At 32.6% G+C, this 19507-nt stretch overlaps 2 protein-coding genes and 1 non-coding gene across 4 annotated transcripts; 2 read left to right on the top strand and 1 right to left on the bottom strand.

The window, feature by feature from the left end:
* The first annotated feature begins 4039 nt into the window (after positions 1-4039).
* On the top strand, positions 4040-7844 carry LOC115971560 (histone-lysine N-methyltransferase, H3 lysine-79 specific-like). 2 transcript variants are annotated; one of them, XR_004087333.1, is made up of 3 exons: positions 4040-5165; positions 6405-6489; positions 7521-7844. XR_004087333.1 is itself a non-coding variant. In XM_031091552.1 (2 exons), exon 1 carries the CDS (start codon positions 4181-4183, stop codon positions 5120-5122), a length of 942 nt encoding a protein of 313 aa, XP_030947412.1. In that variant the 5' UTR covers positions 4040-4180; the 3' UTR covers positions 5123-5165; positions 7521-7844. The 2 variants fall into 2 exon arrangements, 1 of the variants encoding a protein (XP_030947412.1); XM_031091552.1 differs by lacking the exon at positions 6405-6489.
* Positions 7845-10088: 2244 nt separating this feature from the next.
* Positions 10089-15606, top strand: LOC115971559 (putative nucleobase-ascorbate transporter 10). Its single transcript, XM_031091551.1, has 14 exons — positions 10089-10260; positions 10660-10757; positions 10859-11035; positions 11174-11274; positions 11392-11467; positions 11589-11648; positions 12227-12411; positions 13007-13103; positions 13347-13433; positions 13543-13601; positions 14355-14446; positions 14837-14914; positions 15036-15199; positions 15308-15606. Exons 1-14 carry the CDS (start codon positions 10089-10091, stop codon positions 15524-15526), a joined length of 1665 nt encoding a protein of 554 aa, XP_030947411.1. The 3' UTR covers positions 15527-15606.
* A 779-nt stretch (positions 15607-16385) lies between these two features.
* On the bottom strand, positions 16386-16459 carry TRNAT-AGU. The gene has a single exon. It is a non-coding gene; the product is annotated as a tRNA-Thr (tRNA).
* Between the last annotated feature and the right edge of the window lie 3048 nt (positions 16460-19507).

A 19507-nucleotide genomic window follows, 5' to 3' on the forward strand; every position in this document is an offset into this window, starting at 1 on the left:
CCATGTGATCCTTCTCTTTTTGGGGGTGGGCCGGGATCCCCTTTCGATTTACTTACTTTCTTCTTTTATACTCGTCTGCATTCGTTATCCTTCGTCCACGTGTAGGGTCAGTCTTTACAAACACTAACATTTGTCCCATCAGTCCAATCCCGGAATTGTTGGGGATGGTTTGATAAAGCTGCAGAGTGCGGCTCTGTCAGGCGCTGGGTCTTATCTGGAGGGGTAGTAAGGATAACCTCCCCAAGGTATCTTGGATCTCCTTACGAATTCGTCCCTGTACCAGTTTCACCCCTTTGTTCTGGTGGGACTATGGATCTGCCGAGGACTACACTGTCCTCGGCTGCCTCCCAAAATTCTTTTGTGCTCTACGTTGTAGAGTTTGGGCCACAGCTCTCCTCGGATTGGGCCTTCGAACTCTCTAAGGGCAAATGGGCCTAGTCCACGAATTGTTGGGCTCCACAAATAGCATTCAGAAATTTCAAGATTGAAAATGCTATAAATTGTTATTTTAAAAAAAAATGTTAAAATTGGTCAACCAAAATATAATTAAAAAAATAAAAATAAAAAACTTTCCTTGTGTTGTAAGATCTGGCAGTATTTTTTTATTTTGTTTTTAATAATCTGATCTGGCAGTATTTGATTCACATATGGAGCAGGGAAAAAAATATCAAGCAACGTAGGGCCACATTAAGTCATTATTAGTTGATAGTTTTATCAGTTAGCGATGCATAATGAGAGCATTTATATAATGTTTTTTTCCCAAAGGTAAATGAAAAAAGTGATGCGTCAGACTTCTGAAAGAAGTAAAGTACAACTTCTTCGCCAAGCAAAGAAAGAGATAAAATAAATCCTAAAAAAGAATAAATAAAAATAAACTTGATTGGTAGAGGGTTTTTGTTTTTATTTTCAAAACAGTAGAAAAAAAAAATTGGACTTAAAAATTGTTTTTAGATAATGATTTTTATATTATATGTGTTTGACTCTTACTTTTAAGAATAATTTGCAAAATAATAAAAACAAAAAATAATTGTTTGAGAGGCTATTTTTATTTTTAAAATTTATAAAAAAAAATACAAAAAGTAACGTGTAGAATCTGTACATTATTTTTTTTTTTTTGGTGGATAATGATAAAGAATATTTTTTTTTAATAATAAGTTTCAAATTTGAATTGTAGGAATTCTTTTTGTGATAAAAATAAGTTTCTCGATTTAAGAGATAAAAGAATTTGGACAAATATGTGTGATTCACTGGTTTCAATTTATTTATAACTATGTCATTAAAATATCTTGAAAACACCCCTTTAGCTATTTTCAAAATCCTATTTTTAATCAAGAAAATAAGATACAGTTTTTTGAAAACTGTATTTACAAAATATTAACCAAACAATAAATTTAAATATGAAACCAACCATTTTATGGATTACAAAACAAAAATATATGTTTAAATACTATTACCAAATAGCCTCTTTTTTTTCTTTTTTCTTTTTTCTTCTCACCTTTAACATTTTAACTTCTTTTTTCTTTCTCTCTTTCCTCCTAAATTGGAAGGAACACAATTGGCGGATGAGGTAGGATATTGAGTTTTTTTTTTTTTTTTTTAGAATGATTTTAGCATTAAGCTCGTTAAGATACCATTGTAGTTTTTTTTCATCTATCATCTATGGCCATTTTTCACATTTAAAATCTTTTTACTATTTTTTTTTTTAAATCTCTTTAGTAATTGGTTACCAAAATATGCCAAATGCCTTAGAATAAAACATTTTAAAATTATTTATCGCAAAATCATTGCCATTAAAGCTGTAGAGCTAAAATTTACTTATTACATCAGTACTAAATAGAAATAGGGATAAGTCTTGTAACTCAATATACACATTTTAGTATTTCTCTTTTTACTCTTCCCCAATTCACTTTAACCAATTTTTTTCTCTAATGTTGAAATTATGAGTTTTAGTGATAAAGCTCAATAATATGCTAGTTGTATTTTTTTTTTTTTTTTTCATATATCACCATTTTTCACATTTAAAATCTATTGCCAAACTGTTTTCTAATAACTTTGAAGCACTTTGGTACCATAATTTGCCACGCACCTTATATTAAAGCATTTTTAGTTAAATTTTTAATTCTATAGTTAAAGTTCTCGAGCTAAAATTATACTTCTTACAACCCTACTAAATAGGGATAAAGATAAGATCCTTATAACTCAACTAACACTTTCCAATATATTTTTTCTTTATTAAGTCTCAAATGTGCAACATATGACATTTGATTTTTAAATACTACATGTCCTACGTCTAAATATAGAATACTCTTTCAAGTCTCCTATCGAGTCCTCCCCTTTCATTGGAATTCTCTAATCCCCTTCAATTCTTAATTGAATTTGTAAATTTATTTGATTTTGTGGTGTATATATGATTTTTAAATTAGAAAGTACAGCATAATCAAAATAGGGGGGATCCTTCCCCACTAAACTCTACAACTAAAACTCTAGATTTAATAAATAAATAAAAAAATGGATTAAAAGATAGAAACTGATAAGGTAAAAACTTTAAAAAAAAAAAAAATAGAAATAGTACATTATCTTTTTAAGTTTTTAGGGGTAATTACATCTTACCTATCTGTGATTTGTCTCAAATTTAACTTACCCACTTGTGATTTCATTTTTGACACTTTACCCACCCATGGTTCATTCCGTTTATGCTCCGTAACACACCTCTAATTATTCTGTTACTCTAACACGTTTCATCAAAAAATCAAACAAGAAATCAGATCAAACACTCCTCTTCCACACACTCTCTCACGCTTGCTCACCCATTCTAAACCCTTGATTCTACATTGCTACCCACTTGATTTTTAGACTAAGAAATTGACTTGATTTTGTTTGTGCAAGAACAAGAAGGAAGGAAACCCACTTCCAACTACATCTATGAAAAGTGAAACAAAGAAAAACAAGATTTTCTATGATACTTTTGTATTCCAATTAGTTTCTTTCCTGATAATAAAGCAATGCACTCATATAGAATTAAGCCTAACACAACCTGTAAGGCTACATGGGTTGAATTCTTTTTCTTTTTTCTCTTTGACTTCGTTAAGTTGAGCTTCAATTTCCCAAGAACCAAAACAACAATAATATTGAAGTTTCAAATTTTATTTTCCATTTTTACAGCATTCAAACAGAAACTTGGATTCAAACCCCCAAGAGATTGATATAGCAATTAGGGCCAAGTAAATAACAGCTCATCACAGATTCAGAAATTCCCAAAAAAAAAAAAAAAAGTTTCATTCTTTTTTCCATTTCCTACATTTTCTTTGCAACCAAATAGTAAATTTGACCCCCCAAAAAAGGATTAGATTTTTCAGTTTCCATTCTCTCCCACAGTTTTCTCAGCAACCAAACACCAACTACGCTTAAAAAATTTTCATTTCCTTCATTTTCAGTTTCCATTGAGCTAGCTACATTTCTATTCTCCTGGTTAGTTTTCTTAGCAACCAAATACTAATAAGAAGAAAAAAAAAAAAAAACTAATTTTCCGATGGCTTTCTCATAAACCAAATAGAGGGTCAAAAAGAGAGAGCTGTGAAATAAGAAAAGTACCAAAGGAGAAATCAGGTGGGTCTTCTTCCTCGATGTCTTTGCACAAACAAAACCCAATCGATTTCTCAGTCTAAAATCAGGGTAGCAATGTAGAATCAAGAGTTTAGAAGGGGTGAGCAAGTATGAGAGAGTGTGTGGGAGATGACTGTCTGATTTGATTTTTTGATGAAACGTGTTAGAGTAACGAAATAATTAGAGATGGGTTACAGAGTATAAACAGAATGAACCATCAGTGAATAAAGTATCAAAAATAAAACCACAAATACGTAAATTAAATTGGAGACAAATTATAAGCTGTAATTACCCAAGTTTTTATTGAACAGGTCAAATTTCAAATTGGGAATCTAAACTATAGTATCCATGGGCCATGGTTGTACACTTGTACTTGAATCATTTTTTATTTTTTATTTTTGTCCTTTAATTAACAGACTTGCAAATTTCATATTTACTATAATTAAATAGTCTTCAGAGTTCAGAGTCTATTTTAGGAGGCTCCACTGGTAAAACAGTTTTTGTTTCTCTTTCCTAAAGCAAAAAACAGTTTGTTACTGTTTCCTTGCTTTCTTTCCTTTTTGTGGTGGTGCTTCCAATGGAGGTGGACGAAGTCAAGAACAGCAACAACAATCACAACAACAACAACAGCAACAACAACAACAAGAACGGTCCTTCTGTGCCTTCCAACTTCGTCACGATTGTTCAACTCGAGGAACGATGGCTTCAAGAGAAACAAAGCAAGCTGAAGAAGGAGAAGGAGCTAGAGGAAGCAGCAGCACAAGAAGAAAAGGAACGACAAAGGAAGCTTCAGCTGCAGAAGCTTCGGGAAAAAGAGGAAGAAGAGCGGAAGCGAAAACTGGTTCAGAGCCAGGGTCGTCTCAAATTCAACGCGAATGATCGCAAGCCCGACCGGAGACTGCAAATTTGGCGGGAAAATCGCCGAGCGGTGGTGGAGGTGAGCCCTGCGAAGAAGCCGGAGGAGCCGGCGGCGCTCGTGGCCGTGGAGGTTGGTATCGGGAATGCGAGTGCTCAGAAGGAGCAAACTGGCGAGGAAGCCAAGGAGAACAACAACGAGAAGAAGAACAAGAAGAAACCGAAGAAGAAGAAGAAGAAAATGAAACCTAGGTCAGAGGAAGAGAAAGAGAAGGAGAAGGAGGAGGTGGAGGTGACGGGAGGTGCGTCACACGCGCCGAAAGTGATTGGCGAGAAGGAGAACTCTCCGGCGAGAACGAACGGCGAATCGGAGGGAACAAAGAGTGAATTCAGGCCGACGGCGGAGATTGAACGGAAATTTGGGGATTTCACAATCGGAAAAGGGAATGTTAGAGTGACGAGGCCGAACACCGGTATTTATCACGGTCACAGAGACAATCGGGGCTTTGGAGGAAGTTACATTGATTACAAAGGCTCTTCCAAGTTTGGCGGTCGCAAAGAGGTACAGAAGCCTAGTGGTGCTGGAATGGCTTGGGTTAAGAAGGGAGAGATTGGCGGTGTTCACAATCAGAGATCGATCACCGAGCCGAAGAAATCGAATTAGTTTCAATTGCTCTGCGGTTTTTGGTGCAATGGTGCTTATTTTGGTGAGATAACCTTGTTCCCTTTGCTATCATTATGTGTGTGTAAATGGAAATTTTGAAATCAATAATGCCTGTGTTTGTTGCCATTGAGTATGAATGATTAGAATTTGCTTAGCATATGCAATGTTGTTTGCTTGCTTTCTAAGAATTTTGTGTGTTTCGTTTATATGTGTTTATGATGAACTGAAATGATTGAAACTATTTTAATATGTGGTTATGGAGATTGCAATGAATAGGTGAAGCTTTAAACCATAGGTTTAGCGTGTTGATAGAGTTTTGTGAATTTTGATCTAGCAGTCTGAGAACTCGGAGGTGGTATTGTGTGTAACCGTTTTCAATCGGAGGTGGTTCCCACTCCCATGTGAAAAGAATGTTGTATGCAACCATTACACAAAATAATAAATCGAGAACTCGAGGGATGGAAGAAATGATCGGGTTATTTTGGTTGATAATAAATGATAATTCTGCTTAAAGAAAAATACTATCCTTCTGGTTCTTTAACTTTAAATGTTACACATAATTGAAGGTGTTGTCTTAAAGAATTAGCTAATAAATCACAATAACGTTTAGAGAATTAGATAAGCATTGTCTGATTAGAGAGAGAAAGGGGGGTTGGGGGGGGGGGGGGTTTGTTGAAGAATTATAATGCTTTCCTTATTTGTTGTGAGAGCATATTAAGAGCACCTTATTCTGAAATTTGTTATAAACTATACTTACTGTAAATTCAATAAGGTAGCTTATTATATATTATCAAGTGGCCAAGCATGCATTACTTTAATAGAATAGTTTAAAAAGCATGTTATGTTGAACATGACTCAAATGATAAGCAGCACATTCATTAATAAGTAATTGTAATTGTTTTAGACATAATGTGTTTGTGAATGTGATGCATTACTTGAGTTGGAGGATATTAATCTTTGCAAAATGCAAATCATAGTATTTGGTATTCTGTGTATGATTTTCAACAAGGGGAATTACACAACAAAATGATGCTTGCCCACTGGGAGTTGAGAAACTTTATATGGAAACTTGAGGTTCATTGAGGTATATCTTTAGAATATGTAGTTTTTCTTCGTGTGGTGTTCCATTTTATCTTTTGATTATATCATTTTTGTTAGATGAGATGGAAATCGGATGTCAGTTGGTGATACCGATTTTAAATGTGGCATTGTGGGTTGCAATTTGCTAATGTCAGTTTCTGATAAACGATTGTTTCAGCAATGATATTTGTACAATGTGTAGGGGAAAGTTTACATGAAGCTTTAGGAGGTGTTAAACTGAAACGGAGAAAGGGATTTGGGTCATAAGTCAGCAACTAGTTGTGTAGGTAGGACTTCGTTTCTGAGGAAAATTTGAGACAGTGCTCTGAAAGATGAAACATGTTAGCTGTTAAATTCCGTAAGTTGAGCTTAGAATTTAGAAATGCAAATGCAGTATACAAAATTGGCTTATTAATGGCAACCATACTGAAAGACTTGACAGATGATTATAGTACATATAGTTTTTAATAAGAGTTTGTTTGTTAAAGGTGATGTTGACTTGTCATTTTTGGATGATAATAAAATTTTATGCCTGGCAATGAAATCTTGGAAAAATAATTAGAACTTATAAGACATCATAGTTCTTAAGGAGGTTATTTATTCTCTTTTTATATGTTTTCCATAATAGATAGATAATCCAAGGGTGTGTTCTTTCTGGTTTGCTCACTGATCAAGGCCGGTCTTTTTATGTGGGCATGAACTTAATATGGATTCCAACCCTTTCTTAACCAGTTAATATTAATGGTCTCTAGAATGACTAATTTTACCTTCTACTAAAACTTAGGAACCCTTTTATGACTGTGCCATATTATGTATCTGCAGTTAGAAATTTTATGCACGCAGAACTCTTATGATCTTAAAATGAAATAGCATTTCTGTTAGTCTGGAATCCCTGAGTTTTTAATACTGCGCAAAAGTTTACTTGCGTAAAGATTACTGCCATGACCAATTCCTGCCATAGCCGAATAAGTATTCTAGAAGATACTCTGAAGCATTTGAGTTTTTAACTTTCCCTCACACACACACACACATCTTTAATCATTACTGCTTGTGAAAAAACATTACTTTGGCAATTTTAATTAGTGTTGCCTAGACTCAATATCTTTAATCATTATTGATGTTTTATTTGATTGTTTACTTATTATGCTTCAATTTTTTTTTTTTACGTTACATTATGCTTCAATTGGTTGCTTTTAAAATGCAAAAAGGAAACTTTAGAATCTCTCGTGACTAATTCAGGTTATTCGGATTAATTATCAATGAAAACCTTTTAAGTTAACATTTTTATTTTTCCTGAGAAAGTATATCTTGAATGCAGGTTTGCTAGAAGTGGCTGCTGGAGAAGGAGAAAGGGAAGAAGTAATTAATACTGTTTAAAGTGATTGATATCATATTGATCCATGCCTATTTGGTACAGTTTGTTTTTCAGTATTTTGAAAATGGATTGTTTGAAAGAGCTGTACCTAGAAAAAAATTTAGGGTTTTAGATTTACTTCAAGAAAGTGGTTCTAAACCGCCCTCCTAAATAGGCAAGTGATACAATAAATTTCATTTACTTGGTTTGGTCACTCTCTTTAATGGATTTGACCATAAATCTGTGCATCACCATAGAAGAATCAGAATAATTAGCACCTTTCGTGCATCCCCATGAAGTATCTCATGCAGCGGCTATATGCATCTCGCCTCTAACATGCTGCAGGCTGACACACTTGTGGGATTTATATTATGTGAGAGATAGGATGCATATAAGCGATGCATAAGATAACCCCCACCCCCCTTCCCAAAAAGAAAAGAGAAAAAGAACTGGAAGTCACTGCTTTACAATTTTGATATAGCAATTCTTATGTATAGATATTGCCTTACATTACTCTCTGGCTCTCTGCTATCAAGTAGTTAATGGGGTAAATACCGTCAGGTTTTGGTATGCAGTAGCTTTTGCAGTACTTTGTTTCTTGCTTTTAGCTGCAAAATCATCTCTAGAAGGGCCATTGAAGAATTCTCTAAGCTTGTGTCCAACGCCTTTCCCAAAATACTAGTGGTATTTTGAACTAATGTTATCTATACTTCTTGAATTAATGTCTTAAGCTTGAATTAATTTCCATTTTTGGAAAAAAAAATTTTGAAAATTGAAAAAGTAATGACAGTTTTTTAAATTCCAGAGAAAATGTTTCAAAAAATAGAAAGCTTAATGTGTGCCCTTACATTAACCGGACCCATACTTCTTTACTATATATATATATATATATATATATAAAAGATTCTCCTCTTTAAACTAGACTTTATGTAGTTCAAAAATACTAACTTCTCTTATAAATAGAATCATAAATATCAAATAATAAATTTCATTTTAAATTCAAAATGAGAATTCTTAAAATTTAAGAAATTTTTTTTCCTTCACGGTCAATTTTTTTAAAGAAATAATTTAGGTAAAAAACACCCTCAGTTTAAGAAAATTAAAAAATAAAAATAAAAAAAACGCAGAAACTAAGAGATTTTTATCCTTAAGAGGCAATTATGACTCATAATTGCCCGTTGCTATTCTGTTGCAATGGACCTGATTATTCATTTACTATTATCTTTGTCCTCAAGTTTCACGGTGAGAGATTTCTGTTGGACAATGATGGCTAAAAAGACGCTGGTTTTTTTTATTTTTTTCTTCTAAGTGATTAATTTTGATACTCAAATATAAATTTGTGCCAGTTGAATGAATCTTTTTTCTGATTTTGTAATTGATCATCAGCTTCTATTGGGGTCAAGATGGGAATAGAATATATGAATCTAACTATCACTTGATATCACCATGAGTCCTTGATCAGTATAAGAATGGGGGCTTAACTGAATTGATCTGCATCATTCAAAAAAATTTAGCCGATATATTACTTCTTTCTTACTCGTTTATTACTCATTTTTACTCCAACTAAAAGAAAATAAGTTTTATTTTTATTTTTTTAATAATTAACTAAGTTATATATATATATATATATATATGTATATTTTTTTTTTTAAATTCGTTCATGCTCCCCACTTTCCTTCCCATTATGAGTCTAATTCCTTCAATTCCATTAATCATCATATTACGTGGTGAATCATTCCCAGTTAAAAATAAATTATTATGGAAATTTTGTAAATAATGACAATTTACACCCAGCAATGAAAGACAAATCATGTACCATTCATTAAGGAAATAAGTCCAAAGATTTCATTTTTGTAACCGTTCTAACAACTAGTAGAAAACTAGATGTTGGTATTTAATTAGATACTAAATATGTTCTCAAAAAAAATAAATAAATAAATAAAGATACTAACTATAGATAGTACTAATCAGAAATGAATTAACGGTCTATCTTTTATCTCAAAAAAAAAAAAAAAATTAACGGTGATATTATATATCTCTATTTGGTAAAATGGCATATTTGATTTCCCATTTATTTTTTGTTACTCCATTGCTGAAGAAGTCGCCAATTAGCGAGAGCAAATGATCTGTACTGTACACTGTAGAAGTGGGGAGGCGTTGCTCATGGCTCTGCGAACAAAAAGAGTAAATAATTAACATCTTAATTTGTTTATTTTTCTTCTTTCAAAACTGTACTATTTCAAATATCTTAGTCTTTCTAACTTACTTATTCCATCAATCATATTACTTTTGATTGAAGGCTAATGCATTACTGCAGCGCATTACTGCAGCATTAAGTACGATTATCATTCTTTCTGATAATTATTAAATTGATTTAGTCTTTTATAATGATATCTCCTTATAAATACATGTAACGGTCGAATTTTTTTCAAGAACACTAGTCACTTGTTTAGACTTTTAGCTCTCCTTCTATAATAAACCTTTTTTTATTTTCTTGACCTTCCCTCCCTTGTAACAGTTTCTCAAAAAGACATGGCACAAGGTGGCGGCAACAATACTGGTAATAGTGGTGGTGGCAACAATGCTGACAATACTGGTAATGGAGGTGGTGGCAACAACAAAAAGCCTGAGGAGGTTCAACCACAACCGGTAAAGGAGCAGCTACCTGGCATTCAGTATTGCATTAACAGTCCTCCTCCATGGCGTCCGTACTCTCTCTCTCTCTCTCTCTCTCCATAAATATATAGCCATGTTTTATACTTTTTGGTAATTCGATAGTTGCGAGAATGAGAGGGGGAATTTGAATCTTTGTTTTCCATGTGTAAAGGAGAACATGATATTGAGCTACAAGATTTTTTTGGCGTAATGTCTTTACATTGATTTTGCTTCTTGATGTTATGTTTCACCTTTAATCTTTATTTTAGTTTATTGGATCATTGTACTAATCCATTTACCAATTAGATTTACCAATATAAAAAATTAATGTAAATTCTTAATTCAATATTTATATGTCTTTTTAAATATATATATATATATATATATATATTTCATTGTAATTTAAGTCCAAATTTGGATGAGGACTTACATTTTTGTCATGATGCAGCTGAAGCTGTTGTGTTGGGATTCCAGCATTATGTACTGGCGCTTGGCATTATCGTTTTGATCCCAAGTATCATTGTTCCTCAAATGGGAGGCAATGATGTAAGGATTAGACTACATTTTCTTGAATGTTGTTTCTCTTCTTTCTTGATTAATTTGCCTACTTATTTGATTTACTTGAGGTTTTTTTTTTGTCATTGCAGGCTGAGAAGGCTAGAGTGATACAGACCTTACTTTTTGTTTCAGGATTGAGCACACTATTGCAGTCTTTATTTGGGACCAGACTTCCCTCTGTGGTTGTGGGTTCATATTCATATATTATACCCACAACTTCAATTGTGTTAGCCCGTAGATATAATGCATATACAGATCCTCATGAGGTTGATCTTTATACATTTCTTTGGCTTTGGCTTTTTTTTTTTCATTTTTTCTTTTTTTTTTTTTGTAATTTTGTATTTTAATTGAGTGGCTTGACATTGTGCTATACTAATCCCTTTGCCTCGTGGGTGAATTTTCAGAGGTTCATGGAGACTATGAGAGGGATACAAGGTGCTTTAATTATCACTGCATGTTTCCAGACTGCAATGGGTTTCTTAGGCTTTTGGAGAAATGCTGTTAGGTACGTTATCCATAATTTCCAGTTTCATAAATTCCTAGGCTTATTTTTTAGTTTACAAGAAAATAATGTGTTAGCTATCTCATGATTGTTAATTTCTTTAATTGCTTGCTGAATTAGGTTTCTGAGCCCCCTTTCTGTCGTTCCATATGTAACTTTGACGGGTTTTGGGCTTTATCATCTTGGTTTCCCCATGGTAAAGAGTTCTAAATCTTTTGTCTTTACCCTAATTAATATTGCTAATTTTTTATCAAAGCATTCTTTTTTTCGTTTGACTTGCAAGATTTTCCATATTTTTCTTTCTTTTTATGTTGCAGCTGGCAAAATGTGTTGAAATTGGGCTTCCCGGGTTGATTGTAATGGTTTTCATCTCTCAGGCAAGTAGCCAGGTTCTCTTCCAATCCAGTCACTCTCTTCACCCCACCTTACTTATATTTATCCTGGGTGACGCCCATTTAGGATCACACCATATCATATTATTTATTTGAGAATTGGTTAGGGATAAAATTCTCTCTAGGACAAACCACCGGAAGACTCTTTTTTCTAGAGAGAGAGAGAGAGAGAGAGATGAATAGTCTATGACTTTGTTTTCAATAACAATACTTGTTAAATAGAGTAGAGTTGAGTGGAAATTGACTGTTATTTTTAAATTAAAGGATGCATCAAGGAAATTTGTCATTCAATTGGGCGTTCTTTGTTTGTAGGACAGTAGTAGATAGATATTAAAGGCCTAACTCTCCACCTGCATAATGTGTTGCTTAATATGATCATTTTTCAAACTGCCAATGAGCTCTAGCTCAAATTTCTTCCTTCCCCTCATAAGATGGAGTGGGGAGTGAGGTAAATGTGCTTTATATATGTGTGTGTATGTGTGTATCATATGAAGTTTGATGATTGATGATAATTCTCTTTCTTCTTTATTTTTCACTTCTGGTGTCGGTTTATGCTTTTGCAGTATCTTCCTCAAATTTTGATACCAAAGAGGCCAATATGGGATCGATTTGCAGTGCTCTTCTCAGTTTCAATTGTATGGATATATGCACAACTTCTCACCTCAAGTGGTGTGTATAACAACAGACCTGCAAAAACTCAGATTAGTTGCCGCACAGATCGTGCTGGACTCTTTACTGCAGCTCCTTGGTGAGATTTTTCAAACAAGCTCATATAAGTATTATGTAACTGTTTTCGTCACCCCCTCTTGAAACCACATAAAGCTGGAAGAGATTCTACACTAATACTTTTGAAATATAAAATAATGAGAAAGAAGATTAAAAAAAAAAAAAAAAAAAACATTTTAACTCCCCATTCTTTTTAACCGCTTAATAGCATATAGAGAAGGATGGTTGTCTGAATTACAAGCAAAGAATGGATAGTAGCATCGACAGCAGGATATCCAGGATATTTCCTTTTACCACATCATGATCATCCTTTGTATTATGGAGGGTGTTATTTCTATTCTTTACATTTTAACGCTTCCAAGATGTTACAAAAGTATGAATCAGTGCAAATAAATGCCACATTTATTACTTATATAATTCAACATAGAAATGGTGTTATATTCTTTCATTTTGATAGACCATTGTCCTTTGTTGACTTTACTCTTTCAATTTATGAATTCACCCAATTATATGGAAAGACCATAATCATTCAGACAACTTAGACAATGTTTCTCACCTTCTTACTGAATAGTGTGATTACATTATATGACATTATGCCATTGTTTTATTACATGCAGGGTATATATTCCTTACCCGTTTCAATGGGGAAGCCCCACATTTCATGCTGGGGAAGCTTTTGCCATGATGGCTGCTTCTTTTGTTTCAACTTTTGAGGTTTACTTTTTATTTTTAACAGCTATTTCATGTGTTTTTTGTTTATTAGCTAGCTACCCTGCCATCAATTTCTCTAATTTACTTCCAAAAGCAGAAACTAGTATGCAGTAAATTATGCATGTAAATTCTCAGTTTTTGTTTTTACTTTATGAATATGAAAAACATGTTTTCATCATTCTAAAATCAGAAATAAAGAAAGACAAATGCAAAATATTTCTCTTAATTTTCCCCTTTTATTTGCAGTCTACTGGTACATTTTTTGCAACAGCTAGATATGGCAGTGCCACACCAGTGCCACCTTCTGTTATTAGCCGTGGAGTTGGCTGGCTGGTAAGATGTGTCTATGTGATGTCTCATTTACATATCATGATTCTCTCTCTATTCATTGTAGACTAAATTTTTGCTGCTCCTTCACTTGTGCCATTTGTTTGATTCTCAGGGAGTAGGAGTTTTGCTCAATGGCATGTTTGGATGTGTAACTGGCGCTTGTGCTTCAGTGTAAGAAGTTCAAACCTCTTATTCAATATAAACTATTATAGAGCATCCTATCAAAAAAAAAAAACTATTATAGAGCAAATCAGATAAAGGTCTTCTGGCTCCACCTCTAACTCTAGTTTATGGACTAGTAGGTTTATTTTGGATATCATCTGTTAATGGTGATCTGATCTGATGCAGTTGAAAAACAGAAATGGTTCAATCTAATATTCAATCAAAATAAGTTTTAAAAAATATTAAAATCCTTTATTTTTTTATTTGTTCACAACATCAAAGTGGGGGGGGAGGGGTAAACTTTCAACAAAAAACCAACTATTATTGTTAGCAATAATATAAAAATTTTAGGTTTACAGTACAACTTCCAACTACTTCATTTGACATTTTCCAACTGTCTTATATGAATTTATGTCACCAAAATAAAAAATAAATTATTGTTGTTATAGAAGAGACATTTTATGGTAGTAATAATAAATAGGTATGAATAGAACAGAAGAGGAAGGTTATACACTGCCTTCATTGAAATATTATGAACAGTTCTCATAGGTTGAGCCCACTTTCAAGGACATATAGAATGGCATAAACATTAAAGGAGGTTTGATTCTTTATCAGATCATAAAACACAAAAACATATTTTAGTGTTATAACAAGATTCACACACATATGGTGCAACATGATTTACATATAAAGGAAGACAACCCAAACCTTTGAACATTTTTTCCTTATTACCTTTCCTTATGTGATTTGCTTCATGTATAGGGAAAATGCTGGTCTATTGGCATTGACAAGAGTTGGAAGTCGAAGAGTCATCCAAATATCAGCAGGGTTTATGATTTTCTTCTCTGTGTTTGGTATGCTAGCTCAAGTAACTCTTATCATGTCAATGCTTATAGCTTGTTGGCACTTACAGTAACTGGTGGTTTATATTAAATATGAGCTCTTTCAGAAAGATAGTTGTTCGAAAACAAAATTCACTGTTGAGGACCTGTCAGTGGTAGGTATTAAACTTAATCAGTTTCTAAACCATGCCCAGCTGAATATAACATTCCATCCTATTCTTAGAATGTGAAACTAGAAGAGAGGACAACTCCTATCATTCACATTCACCATCAACTGCTTTCTTTGTAATTTTCAGAACTGAAATGCATCCAAAAGTAGTATATAGAATATTTAAATCATGCCTATTGCATCATATTTAAGATGTAATCAATTTAAATGTGGGTAATCATGTTCTTGACCAGGAAAATTTGGAGCGCTTTTCGCTTCTATACCTCTACCAATCGTAGCAGCTTTGTACTGTGTGTTCTTTGGCTATGTTTGTAAGTATTCTATTTCACCTAAACCTCCCTATGATAAGGGCATCATACTCAGTTTTTAGAGATTTGTTTTTTCCTGTCAATGAAAAATGAATGGTAACTTGGTTTATAATGTTGTGTGCAGCTTCTGCAGGTCTTGGCTTTCTCCAATTCTGTAACTTGAACAGTTTCAGAACAAAATTCATATTGGGCTTTTCTTTCTTCATGGGCATTTCAGTACCACAGTACTTCAGAGAATATTATCATATAGATTTCCGCTCTGTTCATGTTCACACCAGCTCTGGATGGGTGCGAGTCTTGAACTGAATTGGTCTTACATATCAAATTACTTAGTCAATATATATGTTAATGCTCCCACTATTGGCATTTTACTTAATTTTGACTTATAACTTGCAGTTTGACGATATGGTGACTGTCATCTTCATGTCCCACACAACGGTGGCTGCACTGGTTGCTTTGATTTTGGATTGCTCACTCTCTCCTGAAACTGATGCCACAAGAAAAGACACCAGCTTGCAATGGTGGGAGAGGTTCAGCTTATATAGTTCAGATCTTAGAAATGATGAATTCTATGGATTACCATGCAGACTTAATAATCTTTTCCCAACCCTTTAGACCTATGAAAGAATGTAGAGTTCTTATCTTTCACTCATTATGCAATAGGGAAGCGAAATTGCACTTAAAAACTTTTACTTCGTTGTGTAGTTAACATTTGTCATTTTTAAAGCTTTGAATTGTTTTGTTACTACTGTTAATTCTTTTCCATTTTGATGGGGTTAGATTATCACTGAGTTTGCTCATTTTATTTTCTTTTGCTTCACTGCTTTTCTTTTCGTTGATTATATCATACCAGCCTGGCAAGATTAATTGGTGTTGCTGCCACAGTCTCCATCTATGCACCATTAGTAGTATTTAGTATTTTACTATTTTTAGAATTTCGTCATACCGGTGTTGGCTTGCAATGAAGTGGTTTCATACTTTTATTAGAAAAACTGGACCAAATACATTGTCCTGGAGCAAGCAGAAAAATCTGCAAATACAACAAGGTCACAGAATGCAACTAGAACTAAAAGTCTAAAACAATAGCACATCGCAAAAGAAAAAAACATGACACCTCAAAATTGATTTTCATTTGAAGTGGGGTTTTTTTTTTTTTTTTTTAATAGAAAAACCTGACCAAATACATTGTCCTAGAACTAGAACAAGCAGAAAATCTGCAAAGAAGAGAAAAACAAGATGAAAAACACCACAGACAACAAAACTGCCATAATTAAAATTGATTTTCATTTGCAGTAGGGGTTCAGGATGTGCCAAATACAAAGCATGATAATAAAGCTGTTTGTGGTGAAGTCAGAAGTGGCAGCTCTTATACATAAAAAGTGTAAAAACAATTTGGAGCAAAGTTCTGAAAAGTCGTTTTCCCCAAAAGTTGAAAACCATGTTTTCTAATCCCAAAACTTTAGTTATAATCCTTTGCTTTCATTGAGAGTCGAACTCAAGACCTCCCGCTTACTAAACGGGTGCTCTAACCAACTGAGCTATGAAAGCTTGATTGATTGGTTTTTGAAACTATTTAAAATCATTTGAGACAAATGAGTAATTCTTATACCACACAAATAGGCACAACATTAATCACAACTCGTTCATATGGTGAGTTGTGATCAATATTATACCTCTTATTGTGGCACATGAATTTTTCAAGACAAATTATTGGCCAGTCCGACATCACAAATAAACAACATCTTTGATTCTTGATTTGCGTGGCAGTGGTGCTAGTCTGCTAAGTAACTTCAAATTCTTGCATGCAATGGGTGTCTCACAACAGCAGCGGGTCCACAGTTTACTAAATACTTTCTAGTTTCCACTTTCTACAACCAAACCAGGCACTCACCATCACCAATAATAGGATGTCAAATCATTTAGACCATGGTTGTTGAAAAAAAAATTATAAAAAATAAAATAAAAATAAAAATCTGACCAACTTAGCAGGATTTGCACCACATTAAGATTCCAATTCAATTCAAACATTTACTTATTTTAAACTTCATTGTGCTTAAAACAAATTTATTTGTTTTTTATTGATCAATACAATCAAGTTTTTGAATTTGATCAAACAACTTAATGTATTGTGCCTAAAGTACTAAGTTTTACCCTCAAGTTATTATACCACACTATGGCTAATTGAATTAACCTCATATTTATTCCCAAAAAAAAAAATCTGCCATCCCCATTCAATTAATTTTGCTATTCCTTGTGCCTAAAGTACTAAGTTTTACCCCCAACTTATAATCAGGGCCGGCTCTAGTATGAAAGCACGTGAGGCAGTCGCCTAAGACCCCTGAGTAGAAAAAGGCCCCCAAATTTTGGCCAATAAAGTAATTTTTTATATTATAAACTTATTCATTAAGCCCAAAAATATTAGCCAATAAATAAAATAACTTTTTTTATCAAATAAAAAACAAGAAAAAAGAGAGAAAAATGCCACGTCCACGACATTTTTCACAACAAGTCCTAAGTAGCAAGTTGTTACTAGCTGTTATTGGTGGGAAAAAAAAGTAATTCAGTGGTGAGTTTAAATTAGAACTAGTAACAACTTAATATTTAGGATTTGTTGTGAAAATATTGTAAATATAGTACTTTTCACAAAAAAGGAAAAAAAAAGAAAAAAAAAAGCAATACCCAAAGAATTTCACAAATTTTCACAACAGTTGAATTGTCAACTTTTACTAATTTTCATCTAAGTCTACCACTAATATCACATTTTTACTTACCATTGTCAATCTGCTACATCAACAATTGTGAAATGTTTTGTTAATTTTTTTATGTCTATAGATTTTTTAAAGAAAAAAATATTCTACATAGTTAATTAATAATTTTGCATCTAAAACAAGATAATAGAATTTAAGTAATATTAATTTTTTTTTATAAAAAAAGTCATATTTAAATATATGAAAAATCTCGAGTCAATTTTCGCCTAAGGCCTCTAAATGCATCAAGCCGCCCCTGCTTATAATATCACACTATTGCTAATTGCCGAGCTTAGTATCGTAAGTTTATAACTAAATTGGGGCATTAAGGTAATTGAATGTATATTGTGATTGATTAGGGTGGATGTGGTTAGTCTAAATTTGTCCACTGTGGAGTCCAATTTAGCGTGCCCCCTTGCCCTTGGGTTAAAGGGCACTCTCCATCCACAACTGACAGATAGCTATTACAGAATGAGAATTTCGATTGGGTTTCCCCACAAATCAACACACTATTGCTAATTGAATTAACCTCCATCCCCATTCAATTAATCATGATATTCTCTATGGACAAGACTGCATACAGTTTAAAATTTGTCGCGCATAGTTGGTTCAATGTGCTTAGTACATAGTACAGAGTTCAGCTCATATTATGTCAGTTCATTTATCAGTACTGGTAATGGATTCTATGAATCTATATGATATTGGAGGATAAGACTTGAGTATTGTAAAAAGTTTTGATCCTGGTAATCCTCCTCAAGTGACAATGGTTTAATTAGAACATGTGGCCACTATTGAACAACCAGCTTGGCACTTGATAATAATTCGAAATTAATTGGATTATAGCCAAAAGTGTTGACATAAAATATTAAAGTATTAAGTATTAACATCAGTACAAATTTTTTTGTCAATTTTAATATAAGAATTTTTAAAAAAAAATAATTTACTTACTTACTTTTTTAAACATTACATGGTATATTATTTATTTTACACTATATTTTATTAAATTATCAATTTTTCTGGATTTTATTTTTATTTTTCACACACTAATCACCATGCACTATCTTCCTTTATTCTCAAAATAATTAAAGAAATAATAATAAAATTCAACGTAAAATGAATAATATCAGTGTCCATTTTTACGATTATTATAATAACAATATATTTTTATATGAATTTTAAATTTAATTGATTAAAATATAATATTTTTATTATTATTCAAACACTAATGCGAATGTTCAAATCTGTACAAAAATCATATAGCCAAAGCCCAAAAGGAATCCTTTTTTTGAACCACAAACAAATGAACAAAGTTTTTCTCCAAATTTCAAACTTCTCATATATCTTTTTTTTTTTTTTTGAATTTTAAAAATCTAACCGTTAAATTTCATATTCCTTATATTCTTAACATTCATATCAAATTTCTTTTAAATTAGATATTATTTACTATTTGATCAATAAACTTATTTTTTATACACAATTTTATATCACAAAAAATTGAAATTTTAACATTTGTTTGATGAGATAGCGATTGATAAAATTTTACATGCATAAAAAATATAATAAAAAAATACAATCTAACTATTAGAATTTTAAAATTCACACCCAAATTTTTAAAATTTCTCTTTGGAGAGGACTACTTTAATTTATCCACTACGGACTAATTTTTTTTTTTTTTTTTTTGATGAATTATCCACCACAGCTTTTTACTGCTAGCTGTGTTGTGTAAACATCGGACATGGGTTCACACTTCACAATCAAAGCCGTCAGCAGATCAAAACATTTGATTGACAGGCATGTATCTAATGGTTTTAATTTTTTTGTCCTGCTGATCTGTAAAATAGCGTCCACT

This window comes from Quercus lobata, chromosome 12 (genome assembly GCF_001633185.2).
Source record: "Quercus lobata isolate SW786 chromosome 12, ValleyOak3.0 Primary Assembly, whole genome shotgun sequence".
In the NCBI taxonomy this organism is placed as follows: domain Eukaryota; kingdom Viridiplantae; phylum Streptophyta; class Magnoliopsida; order Fagales; family Fagaceae; genus Quercus; species Quercus lobata.